At 45.5% G+C, this 12,434-nt stretch overlaps 1 protein-coding gene across 1 annotated transcript; it reads right to left on the bottom strand.

Moving 5' to 3' along the window:
* Nucleotides 1-646: 646 nt before the first annotated feature.
* GATC (glutamyl-tRNA amidotransferase subunit C) lies at nt 647-12,428 on the bottom strand. Its single transcript, XM_032241700.1, has 4 exons — nt 12,297-12,428; nt 12,021-12,193; nt 3,277-3,380; nt 647-1,413 (listed from the first exon to the last, which is right to left on the bottom strand). Exons 1-4 carry the CDS (start codon nt 12,375-12,377, stop codon nt 1,361-1,363), a joined length of 411 nt encoding a protein of 136 aa, XP_032097591.1. The 5' UTR covers nt 12,378-12,428; the 3' UTR covers nt 647-1,360.
* Nucleotides 12,429-12,434: the final 6 nt, after the last annotated feature.

The following is a 12,434-nucleotide window of genomic DNA, read 5'->3' as shown; positions in this document are numbered from 1 at the left end:
TTGTAGTCATAACTCATACTCAGTTAGTAAGGAGATAACTTTATTTATATGGGGATAGATAGTTGCTTTGATGTTGGTTTGAGAACTTCAACTCCAAAAGCAGGTTCTCTTTTAATTCAAGGCTAAGCTTGTAAATTAAATTGCCTTAAAGAAGAAAGAAGCATTGCAGAAAAAGGAAGGGAATGGGAAAAAATAAACACATGGTGGCCAATGCCTGTGATCCCAGCACTTTGGAAGGCCAAGGCATGCTGGAGGATCCCTTGAGGCCAGGAGTTCAAGATAACATAGGCAACATAGCAAGACCCCTTATCTACTTAAAAGAATTAACTGGACATGGTGATGCACATCTGTAGTCCCAGCTACTTAGGAGGCCTGAGGTAGGAAAATCACTTGAGCCCAGGAGTTGGAGGCTACAGCGATCTATGATCACGACACTGCACTCCAGCCTGGGTATCAGAGCAAGACCCTGTCTCAGAAAAATTAAAAAAATGAGCAGCAGTGCAAATATCATTGGGAATTTCTTAGCCAAAACCAACTTTGGCAGTTTGGTTAGAGGAAAAAGTCTCTCTCTGATTCTATCACTTTTATCCCTAAATAGGTTTTATTAATCCTTAGTATCTGTGTTTTAAAACAAAAAAACGCATAATCTTGGACTCATCTCAATTTAATAATCATTTTGGGGGTGCTTTGTCCCAGGGCTAATTTTAGGACAAGTTCTCTTTTCAGAAAGAGAAACACTAGGTATGACTAGTGTCCCTTTTGCATATAATCACTTTGTGGGATAGCAGATAGCTCTAGGTTAGGAGTTCCCAAGCTCTAGTCTACTTTGAACACTCTTCAGACCTTAGCAGGAAGTTAGCCCTTTTCTAGGAACAAAGTGGGTGCCCGGGAACAAATTCAGGTATGTTTGGTCAAGATAGGCCTGCTCAAATCAATGCAAGTGGCAACTAAAAGGGACAGCCAAGGTTGTCACATAGTGATCAAGATGCTCCATCTACCAGTTACATAGATAGAAAAGTTCACTTTCATGCAGTTGACTCAGTCTTCTGGGGTTAAAGGCAGATAAATAGTGTCTGTCTTACTGAACAGGCCTGTTTAGTGAATACCTTGGAAGCTGAGTTTTTGCTTTCCTTTCATTTCAGTTAGCATCAGGAACTCACTTACAGATCTTTGGGCTCTAGAACTCATTGGGCTAGATCTTTCCCAATTCTGTCTTCAGAAGAGCCTGTTATTAAGAAATGCTTAAGTGTCCATTTTTTTTAGGTGACTTAGAAAAGCAGAAACATTAGTGTTCACAGTAAGAAAATACTGTCATTGTGCTTCCACGTGTTCAGAGTACCCCCTTTCCAGAAGGAGTTACTCAGCTGTGTGGGAATGGCTCTTGTTCATCCAGCTTTGGCAAAGGGATGTTACCTGTTTGAAAACAACGAAAAAGAATGTTATAGCTGAGCCTGCCGCCCAGCTGGCTTTACTGAGCTAACCAGTCACTTAGTTTCTCATGGAAACTAGGGAAGTAAGTGCAGCTACTATCCCGTTTTCCTAACTGGGGGTATCTGGAGGAATCAGTTCTAAGTGAAGCCAAATTAATGCACATTTTTCAGGAAGGAGTAGACAGGTTGACTAGCCACTAATATGCAGATAGGAGTAGAAGGAAAGACTATGATCATGAACTCAAGTGGTCCCAAGAAGCAAAATGCGAAGTAAAGTTCTGTGTAGGCGATATCACGTATGATCAATAGATATACCTGCTAAAGCCACAACTATGAGGCTCTGAGATTGAGAGTCTCCTTTCTCTCCACAGTTAGATGGTTTAGTAGATTGGAGGCATGAATAAGAGTTTGGCTCACAAGTTTTCTAGCTTTCTTTCCCATCCTTGCTTTAACCAGAGCCTGATTTTAACTGGCACCTTGAGCTGACCAAGGCCAGTGTCCTCTGTGGAGTCTGCTCAGAATGATTCTCTCTCAGGGGATGTCCTGAAGTGTAAGTTGGCACTTAGCAGTCTACCTGACTGCTTTTGGTTAGTCCCACTCCTAAATGCCCAGAGAGGTAGTACACAGCTCTGATACTCACCTACCCTCAGAGGAGATAAAAAGTCAACCTATCCAAGGTTCTGGATTTTACTCTCAGCCCAGAGTAATTTAAAGCTTCTATTTAAAATATTTGCAGTGAGGTAGATGATGCAAATCTCTACACCAGCAGTTGCAAACTGGTGGCTCACAGATTGCACCTGTCTTGCAGGTGTGTTTTATTTGGCTTGGATAGTATTTTATTTTTTAAATTTTGAATTGGTTGCCAGCACTTAAAATTTCAGAAATATCACACAAAATGCCAGGTATCCGGGTTCTCTGGAGAAATGAGCTTACATTCCTGCCTGGCACCACTGAAATGGTAGCAGTCACACTCCTCCTGCTTTGAGTGGGCACAGACTGAGGGCAGACCCTAATGACGTTTGAGTGATGTCAAAAAGGGGCAAAGATGTGACTTTTTTTTTTTTTTTTTTTTAAGACGGGGTTTCACCATGTTGGTCAGGCTGGTCTTGAACTTCCGACCTCAGGTGACCCGACTGCCTTGGCCTCCAAAGTGCTTGGATTACAGACGTGAGCCACCATGCCCGGCAAGATGTGATAACATCTGCGCCAAGGCTGCACATGATAACTAACTTGTCACAATAAGATTCCTTTAGGAAAGGACTGGTTCTTTTTTGTGGCACCCAGCCCAAAGCTAGACATAACAAATATTTATTCATGGTATGAATACTAGAAAGTTGGAGTCAATTACAGGATCTGGCATGGTCTTAACTGTGGCTTTGAGAAACAGTGAATGCCAGCTGCCCCTTTAGGGAGATCTTGAGCTCCAGATTTCCACCTACTCTAAACCCCACCCCACCCCCCACATCCTCTTTTGCACATTCCTGTTACTGTCTCCTAGAGGTGAGTATGACCCTCGCCTGGACTCTACTGCCACCTTAATGCCACCATCTATATGTACTTTATCCTTTTCAAAGTGCCTTCACATAGCATCTTTGGTCCTCACAATTCGTGCTTCATTCCTTTTTTTTTTTTTTTTTAAATTTTTAATTTTTAATTTTAATTTTTTTAAAGATGGGGTTTTACCATGATGGCCAGGCTGGTCTTGAACTCCTGACCTCAGGTAATCCACCCACCTCAGCCTCCCAAAGTGCTAGGATTACAGGCGTGAGCCACCATGCCCGGCTTCCTGCTTCATTCCTAAGGTCACTGTGAGACTGCCTGTTAAACCACCCTGGGCAGCACATACCTGGAGGGGCCACAAAGTACTCCTCCACGACACGGTGGGAGTTTTGTAGTAATTCATCAGCACAGTTGCCTTCTACTACATTGTCGGATCTCAGGTATAGACATCTACAAAACCCAGAAGCTCAAGGTTACCCTCTCAGAGAATGGGGCTTTTAGGGGATGATGGAGAGGGGCAAAAAAGGGAGAACAAGGAAGCAGTATATTCTTGTGTTAATAGGCACTGTTCAAAGATAGAGAAATGGATCAACAGTAGACCAAACAGCAGCCTGCAGTTGATAGATTGCCCCAACAACCCTGTGAAGTAAGTGCTAGTTACTTCTCTGGATTGATTTAACAAGTAGTTTCGGATGATTATACAGCTAGTGCTCGACTTACGACCACGATTGGGACCGGCAGGCCGGTCGTAACACGATTTGGTCATAAGTTGAGTAGGCTATATGTACAGTTGAAATGGTGCACGTGGAGATGGTGGTGCTGCTGGAAGCTGGTCCGCACTGTCGTACGCCCAGCTGGGCAACGTTTGCGCTGCCAGATGCGGAGCAGTCGTGGCTAGCGATTGTGGTTGTAAAGTCGAATGGTCGTAAGTTGCATAGGTCGTAAGTCAATCAATACCTGTATGGGCAACTGCCTTTTGGTGAGGACAGGTAAAGGCAATTACAAAACAATATTTTAAATCTAACAGAGGCCGAAGTGGGCGGGTCACCTGAGGTTAGGAGTTCAAGATCAGCCAGGGCAACATGGAGAAAAACCCTGTTTCTACTAAAAATACAAAATTAGCCAGGTGTGGTGGTGCATGTCTGTAGTCCAGCTACTCTGGAGGCTGAACCAGAAGAATCGCTTGAACCTGGGAGGCAGAGATTGTGGTGAGCCGAGCCTGGGCAATAATAAGAGTGAAACCCCGTCCCCCTAACAAAAGATTTCTTAAATCTAACAGGTTAGCACAGCCTGCCAAAGGATAGAAAGGGTACCTAGTTCAGCCTGGGTGAGTAGCACATCCTCAGAATAGCTGATGTCACCGCTCAAGGATGGGCAAGAAATAGCTGGATTGGGGGATGAAGGGATGAGAAATGGACTTCCTGGCATGTATACCAGCACGAATCCCAAAGCAAGAGAGCCCAGAGATTCAGAGAGGGGCAGGGAGTTTAGCAGGCTGGGGTGTGGTCTCCTGGGGTGGAAGATGAAGCTAGAAACCTAAGCAGAGATGGGGCAGCAAACTTGCCTCAAGAGTGACTGACTTAAGGGTACTGGCTCCTAAGTGAGAGAACTGGGATCTGAGGCCAATCTGGTACCCCTAAGATGAATGCTTTTTCCACCACAGCCACTTTGGTGGATGTAAAAGTGCCTGCCCTTGAGCAAGATGTGCCACAAACAGCTCAATCTCCCAGTGTCCTGTGGGTCCTAGTGACTTTACTAAAGCCTTCAGATGGCAAACCAGTAAAAACACAGGAGCTTGAACATATGCATGAAGCTTCACTGTTGTTTCAAGGTACAAAAGTGTGTAAGCTTGCTTCCAGATATTTGGACTAAAAAAATAAGCAGTCTGTTAAATCACTGATATGGTAATCAGTAGTAGCCATGCTCCTGCTTTGAGTGGGCACAGACTGAGGGCAGAGCCTAATGGCGTTTGAGTCATGTCACAGAGGGACAAAGATGTGACAGGAACATCTGGGCTAAGGCTGCACATAAGAACAAAGTTGTCACAATAAGATTCTTTTAGAAAAGGACTAGTTTTGTGTGTGTGTGGCACCTAGCCCAAAGCTAAACACAAATATTTATTCATGGTATGAATACTAGAAGTCTATTATAGGATCTGGCACGTTCTTAACTGTGGCCTTGAACAAGTATGATCTTTTCAGACATTAAATTTCTTGTTTAAAAAAAAAAAAAAAGCCTGGTGTGGTGGCTCCCGCATGTAAGCCCAGCACTTTGAGGGGCTGAGGCAGGTGGATCACCTGAGATCAGGAGTTTGAGACCATCCAATATGCTGAAACCTTGTTTCTACTAAAAATACAAAAGTTAGCCAGGCATGGTGGTGCATACCTATAATCCCAGTTACTCAGGACACTGAGGCACGAGAATCACTTGAAGGATTCTCTGCTTCGTGGGAAGCAGAAGTTGTAGTGAGCAGAGATTGTACCACTACACTCCAACCTGGGTGGCAGAGTGAGATAGTGTCTCTCACACACATAAGAGTCACACTGGATTTTTTTTTGTAATAGCACAAGGACTGCACTTTGTGAAAATTTGGGAGAACTAAAGTAAAAATCATACCATTCAAAGGTAACCCCTGGACTTTGGAGTTTATATTTTCTGTTGGAGACTATTAAAAAATGACCAAGAGTTTAGGCTCTCAAGTCAGCTCAATTCAGATCCCAATGCTAACGTTACTTATCCTCTCCATATTTCAGTTTCCTTGTTTGTCAAATGCCTCAGGATTTCTGGGATGAGATGAATCTAAAAAACAAGATCTGATAGTGCCGAGCCTGCACTCACAGCAGTAAGAGAGGGGTCTGAGTGGCACCTGCTCCTTTCAGAAAGCCTTAGTGCACCCCAGTATACCCAGTCCCCACCACTCATTCAAAGTCTGCACTTGTGACCAGGCATTACCTGCCTAGCTCTGAAGGTTTTGAGAAGATTCTACTACTGTCAACAGGCGGTTAAATGCTACTGCTTCCCCAAGAGTAGATCTAATATCAGCTAATTTATTTACTCATCATCAAGTAATCAAGTTTGGTAATCAAGTTTCCTGTGTAAGTGGAATTTCCAGGAAAACAAAATTCACCCCTTTATTTACCACATATTTCCATTAGTTACTGGTTATGATGGAGTTTTGTTCCTAAAATAGACCCATGTCTTCTGAGGTTGTCTTTTTTTTTTTTTTTTTTTTTTTGAGACAGGGTCTTGCTGTGTTGCCTAGGCTGGTCTCAAACTTCTGGGCTCAAGTAATCCTCTTGCCTCAGCTTCCCAGGTACCTGGGATTATAGGTGTGTACCACTATGCCCAGCTTTATTTTCTTAATTATGGGCTACTGAACCCATAGTCTCTGACAGTGGTACAGCAAGCATACCCTTCACTTGGTGAGTTGCTTCACTTTCTTGGACCTCAGAATTGTATAAAACACCAAACAGGACCAGATGAGCTCTTCAGATTAACTGCTGATTGACTAAGCTTCTACCTCACTTCCTGTCTTTCCTAATCAGTGTTCTGTAAGGTAAGTTAGCCCACATACCCCAAGACACCCATTCTGATGATAAATTAACTTCTCTCCTATGTGTTTGGGCTAACATTTGTCATGTACTGTCCTTGGGAGAACTGAAAAAAAGTCACTTGAAGCTTTGTGTTCTGGTTTGAATGAGGAACCCTGGTTGAGAAAGACTTCAGCTGTAAACTAGAAGTCCCTGCTGACTAAAACTCACGAACAATAACTTAAGTAACTGTGGGAAATGCTGCTACAATGGCATTGGGAAGTGTTGTGGCATCAGGGAGGATAAAGTGGCTCCATTTGTGATCCTGTCAGGCCTTGGACTGACTGATGGGACAGTTCTCCCAGTGCTTTTGTTTCCTTGAGCCTCTTCCCTGGTATCTGGCTGGAAGGAATAAATCCTTTTTTTTTTCCGAGATGGAATTTCGCTCTTGTTTCCCAGGCTGGAGTGCAATGGTGCGATCTCAGCTCACTGCAGCCTCCACCTCCTGGGTTCAAGCAGTTCTGCCTCAGCCTCCCGAGTAGCTGGGACTACAGGCATGCGCCACCATGCCCAGCTAATTTTTGAATTTTTAGTAGAGACAGGGTTTCACCATGTTGACCAGGATAGTCCCGATCTCTTGACAAGTGATCCACCCGCCTCGGCCTCCCAAAGTGCTAGGATTATAAGCGTGAGCCACTGTGCCCGGCCTAGGAATAGATTCTTATGGACCCTTCTACTTCCATCTAAAAGCCTTTTCCTTTTCTCTTAGTTTATTTCTAGTTTGGTGCAGACTGGAATAAAAATTATAATTATAGAGTCGGGCGTGGTGGCTCACGCCTGTAATCCCAGCACTTTGGGAGGCTGAGGTGGGTGGATCACCTGAGGTCAGGAGTTCCAGACCAGCCTGGCCATCATGGTGAAACCCCATCTTAAAAAAAAAAAAATTATAATTACACCATTCAGAGGTAACCCTTGGTTAAAAGTTCTGGCCAGGCAAGGTGGCTCACATCTATAACCCCAACACTTAGGGAGGCTGAAGCGGGTGGATTGCTTGAGCCCAGGAGTTTGAAACCAGCCTAGGAAACATGGTGAAACTCCATTTCCCCTAAAAATAAAAAAAAAGCCAGGGGTGGTGGCGTGTGCCTGTAGTCCCAGCTACTCGGGAGTCTAAGGTGGGAGGATTGTTTGAGTTCAGGAGATGGAGGCTGCAGTGAGCTGTGATTGTACCACTGCACTGCAGCCTGGGTGACAGAATGAGACCCTGTCTTGGAAAAAAAAAGGTCTGGGTTCAGGCCAGGCATGATGGCTCATGCCTATAATCCTAACACTTTGGGAGGCTGAGGCAGAAGGATCCCTTGAGCCCAGGAGTTCGAGACTCCTGGGCAACACAGCAAGACCCTCTATTTACAAAAATAAAATAAAAATAAAAATAAACCTTAGCTGGGTATTGTGGTACACACCTCTAGTCCCAGCTACTTGGGAGGCTGAGGCAGGAGGATGGGTTGAGCCCAAGAGTTTGAAGTTTTTGGTTCAAATAAGACTGAGGGACATGGGACATTTAAGTATTTGGTTGCAATCAGAGTTGCTGTAAACTCATTCTCTGGATTTCAGATGAAAGAGAATAAAGTTCCTAGGAACTGACTTTAGCTGGCATCTCTTAGAGCAGTATTTGGGAGCAGAAGCTCTGAGTTCCAAACCCTCCATTTATTACTGTGAAACTCTGGGCACATTACATAACCTTTCTGAATCTCAGTTTTTCCCATCTATAAAACAGATAACTTGTATTGACCTTCTAGGACTGTATGTAAAAACCGAGCCCCTCTCACATAAGTACACTAATGTTTTTAGCTCAAACCAAGTGACATGTTATTAGTGTGCAAAGAGATTTCTATTAACCAGTCAGGGCGTTTTTTTCTTTTTTTGGAGACCAAGTCTCACTCTGTTGCCCAGACTGCAGTGCAGTGGCACTGTCTCGGCTCACTGCAACCTCTGCCTCCTGGGTTCAAGCTATTCTCCTGCCTCAGCCTTCAGAGTAGCTGGGACTATAGTCACATGCCACCATGCCCTGCTAATTTTTGTAATTTTTGGTAGAGACACGGTTTCAGCATCTTGGCAAGGCTGGTCTCAAACACCTGACCTCAGCCTCTCAAAGTGCTGGGATTACAGGCATGAGCCATCATGCCTGGCCAAGTCAGGGCTTTTATAGCTAAGATGGCTACTACCTAAAACCATTTAAGCAACTTGGGATCCTGCAAAGAAGGATGGTGAGAAGAATATTGGCCATTTTGCCATCAACTAAGTGGTGACCCAAGAGGACACCATCAACATTCATAAGCATATCCACTGAGTGGACTTCAAGCAGCATGCCCCTCAGGCTCTTAAAGAGATGGGAAATTTGCCACGAAGGAGGTGGAAAACTCCAGATACATTCATTGATACCAGACTCAACAAAGCTGTCTGGCCAAAGTAGTAAGGAATGGCCATACTGTATCCATGTGCAGTGGGTGGTCCAGAAAACATAATAATAATGGAAATTCACCAAACAAGCTCTATACTTTGGTTACCTATGTACTTGTTACCACTTTCAGAGATCTACAGTGTGGATGTGAACTAACTTGCTGATCATCAAATACATTAATAAAGTTATAAAAACTGCCAAAAAAAAAAAAAAAAAAGGTTTAATACCCGTCTTCACTTTACTGGATTCTGTTAGTGTTTTCAAAACATTAAAGTCCTACAAATGTCAAGTTAAAATGATTAATGGGAATCATTAACCCAAACTGGTTTCCAAGTTTATGAAAAACAGTACAGTACAGATCACTGAATACCAGGTTGAGATGCTAGCTACTAGATCCAGATTCCTCGTCATCTTTTTTCACGACCTCTTCCCTTATTAATAATGGTTTTATTTCTTTATATTCACCCTTTAGATTACTTGGGAAATTCTGACAACTCTGTGCTTCTAGTCCCTTCTTTCCTAGAGATATTAATAAAGAACAATGGATGGGTGTGGTAGCTCATGCCTGTAATCCCATCACTTTGGGAGGCCACAGTGGGTGGATCACCTGTGGTCAAGAGTTTGAGACCAGACTGGCCAACATGGTGAAACCCCATCTCTACTAAAAATACAAAAATTAGCTGGGTATGGTGGTGGGCACCTGTAGTCCCAGCTACTTGGGAGGCTGAGACAGGAGAATTGCTTGAACTGGGGAGGTGAAGGCTGCAGTGAGCTGAGATTGTACCACTGAACTCCAGCCTGGGAAACAGGAGACTCCATCTCAAAAAAGAAAAAAACATTTACCAAATACTCAGTGCCAACCACTGAAAACATGATGAGCAAAAACAGATATGCTCTGGAAAACAGGTGAGCAGGAGAGGGGCAGAGACTCAATATATCCCTTACATAGATGTGTAAATACATGTAAATAGCCCTTTTGGATACCATGAGAGCCACAGGTAGAGAACATAAGTATAAAAGAATGAAGTTTTTTTGGCCAGCAAATAAACTTGATGCCTATAATCCCAGCACGTTGGGAGGCCAAGACGGGTAGATCACTTGAGACCAGGAGTTCAAGACCAGCCTGGTCAACATGGTGAAACCTCGTCTCTACTAAAAATACAAAAAGTAGCTGGATGTGGTGGTGGATGCCTGTAATCCCAGCTACTCAGAAGGCTGAGGCACAACAATCGCTTGAACGTGGAGGGTAGAGGTTGCACTGAGCTGAGATCGTGCCACCGCACTCCAGCCTGGGCAACAGGCAGGACTCCATCTCAAAAAAAAAAAAAAAAAAAAAAAAAAAAAAAATGGAAGTGGGAGGCTGAGGCGGGACGATGCTTGAGACCAGGAGTTTGAGACCAGACTGGGTAACATAGCAAGACCCTGTTTCTACAAAAATTTAAGAATTAGTCGCCGGGCGCGGTGGCTTACGCCTGTAATCCCAGCACTTTGGGAGGCCGAGGCGGGTGGATCACGACGAGGTCAAGAGATTGAGACCATCCTGGTCAACATGGTGAAACGCCGTCTCTACTAAAAATACAAAAAATTAGCTGGGCATGGTGGCGCGTGCCTGTAATCCTAGCTACTCAGGAGGCTGAGGCAGGAGAATTGCCTGAACCCAGGAGGCGGAGGTTGCGGTGAGCCAAGATTGCACCATTGCACTCCAGCCTGGGTAACGAGGGAAACTCCGTTTCAAAAAAAAAAGAATTAGCCAGGTGTGCACCTATAGTCCCAGCTACTTGGGAGGCTGAGACAAGAGGATGTCGAGTCCAGAAGTCTAAGACCAGCCTGGGCAACACAGCGAGACCCTGTCCCAAAGAAAAAAGAAAATTGCAAAGTGGAGAAAAGATTTGAAAGAATCAAACACTAGGCCGGGCACTGTGACTCATGCTTGTAAATCCCAGCACTTTGGGAGGCTGAGGTGGGTGGGTCGCCTTTGCTCAGGAGTCAAGACAAGCCTGGACAACATGGCAAAATCCTGTCTCTACCAAAACCAAAAAATTAGCTGGGCCTGGTGGTACGTGACTATGGTCCTATACTTGGGAGGCTGAGGTGGGAGGATCTCTTGTGCCTAGGAGGCAGAGGTTGCAATGAGATCATGCTACTGTACTCTAACCTGGGTGACAGTGTGAGACTCTGTCTCAAAAACAATTATTAAAAAAAATCGAGGCAGGAATACAACAGTAACCAAATAAGATAATGAGTTCACATTGTAATAAAAGAGACAAGAAATGAACAAAAGTCCATTAAAACGTCAGGAAAAAACTCAACAGGATGAGTTACCGACTACAAGGGGAGAAGGGATTTGGAGCGGTTAGGAGAGCCCTTTCCGAGAAGATAAGCTGAAACCTGTGCCAAGAGGGGAACAGCCATGCAAATGCCGAGAGGCAGGAAAAAACGAAAGGCCAGTGCAAAGATCGAGAGAGGGAAAGAAGTTGTCTTTCTGGAGAAGCAGTGAAGGACGCCAAGGAGGGTACTGAGAAGAGCAGTACCTTTGAGTGAGTAGGCAGGGACTTTATGCATAGAGTAGGGCCTCAAAGGCGATGGGGTTTTGTTTCTGCTTAGCTAGGAGGCCCCAAGCGAGAGCATCCGTAATGAACACGGGGAAGAGGAAAGCCACTGACTCGCAGGGTGACGGTGGGCAAGTTCCTGAATCTCGCCAACGCTCTTTCATCCCCTGGAAAATGGTTCGCTAACTGCCACATTAAACACCTGCGAGCCGGGCGCGTTGGCTCACGCCTGTAATGCCAGCACTTTGGGAGGCCGAGGCGGGTGGCTCACCTGAGGTCGGGAGTTCGAGGCCAGCCTGACCAATATGGAGAAACCTCGTCTCTACTAAAAATACAAAATTAGCCGGGAGGTGGTGCACACCTATAATCCCAGCGACTCGGAAGGCTGACAGGAGAATCGCTTGAATCCTGGAGGCAGAGACTGCAGTGTGCCAAGATCGTGCCACTGCACTCCAGCCTGGGCAACAGAACGAATCTCTTTCTCAGAAATAAATAAATAAACGGCTGCGAACTGGCCACAGTCAAGGCTTCGAGGCTGCAGCCGCAAGTTTACCTGTCCTCCAGGACCGACTCCATGGGCTCCACCCCGTCGGTGTCCACGGCGCGTAGCCGGTCGGCGAAGGCGATGGCTTTCTCCAGCCGCGCTACTGCCTCCCGGCTGCCGAAGTCCACAAGTGCTAGACGCTCCAGGTGCTCGATCATCTCGGCCGTGATTCGGCCACTGCCCTGGAAGAGGAATGAGGCGGGGACCCGGTGAAGGTGAGTCACCGACGCTCCGGAGCGCTTCCCGGTTTGCTTCGCCACCCACCTAGATGGCCCTGGCCTTTACCTGAAGATCTGTCTTGGAGGTGAAGCCCCGGGGCCCGCCCAGCGGGGCCCGAAGGCCCAGCCACAACGCCCGCGCCCACATTTCTTCCTTCCTTGGCCCCCGTAGCGTGTCCGTGCGTAACGAGCGGCGTAGTGCGTC

This window comes from Sapajus apella, unplaced genomic scaffold, assembly GCF_009761245.1.
Source record: "Sapajus apella isolate SASKATOON/1434 unplaced genomic scaffold, GSC_monkey_1.0 scaffold2, whole genome shotgun sequence".
Lineage (NCBI taxonomy): Eukaryota > Metazoa > Chordata > Mammalia > Primates > Cebidae > Sapajus > Sapajus apella.
The sequence above is the reverse complement of the archived record's forward strand: the minus strand, read 5'-3'. Positions and strand labels throughout refer to the sequence as shown.

Bases quoted from the DNA above. Each gene is read 5' to 3' on its own strand.
- GATC (XM_032241700.1), bottom strand. From the start codon at position 12,377: ATGTGGGCGCGGGCGTTGTGGCTGGGCCTTCGGGCCCCGCTGGGCGGG. The intron at 12,194-12,296 runs GTAAAGGCCAGG...TTCCTCTTCCAG, and splicing joins CCTCCAAGACAGATCTTCAG to GGCAGTGGCCGAATCACGGC. The intron at 1,414-3,276 runs GTATGTGCTGCC...GTTTTCAAACAG, and splicing joins GTACTTTGTGGCCCCTCCAG to GTAACATCCCTTTGCCAAAG.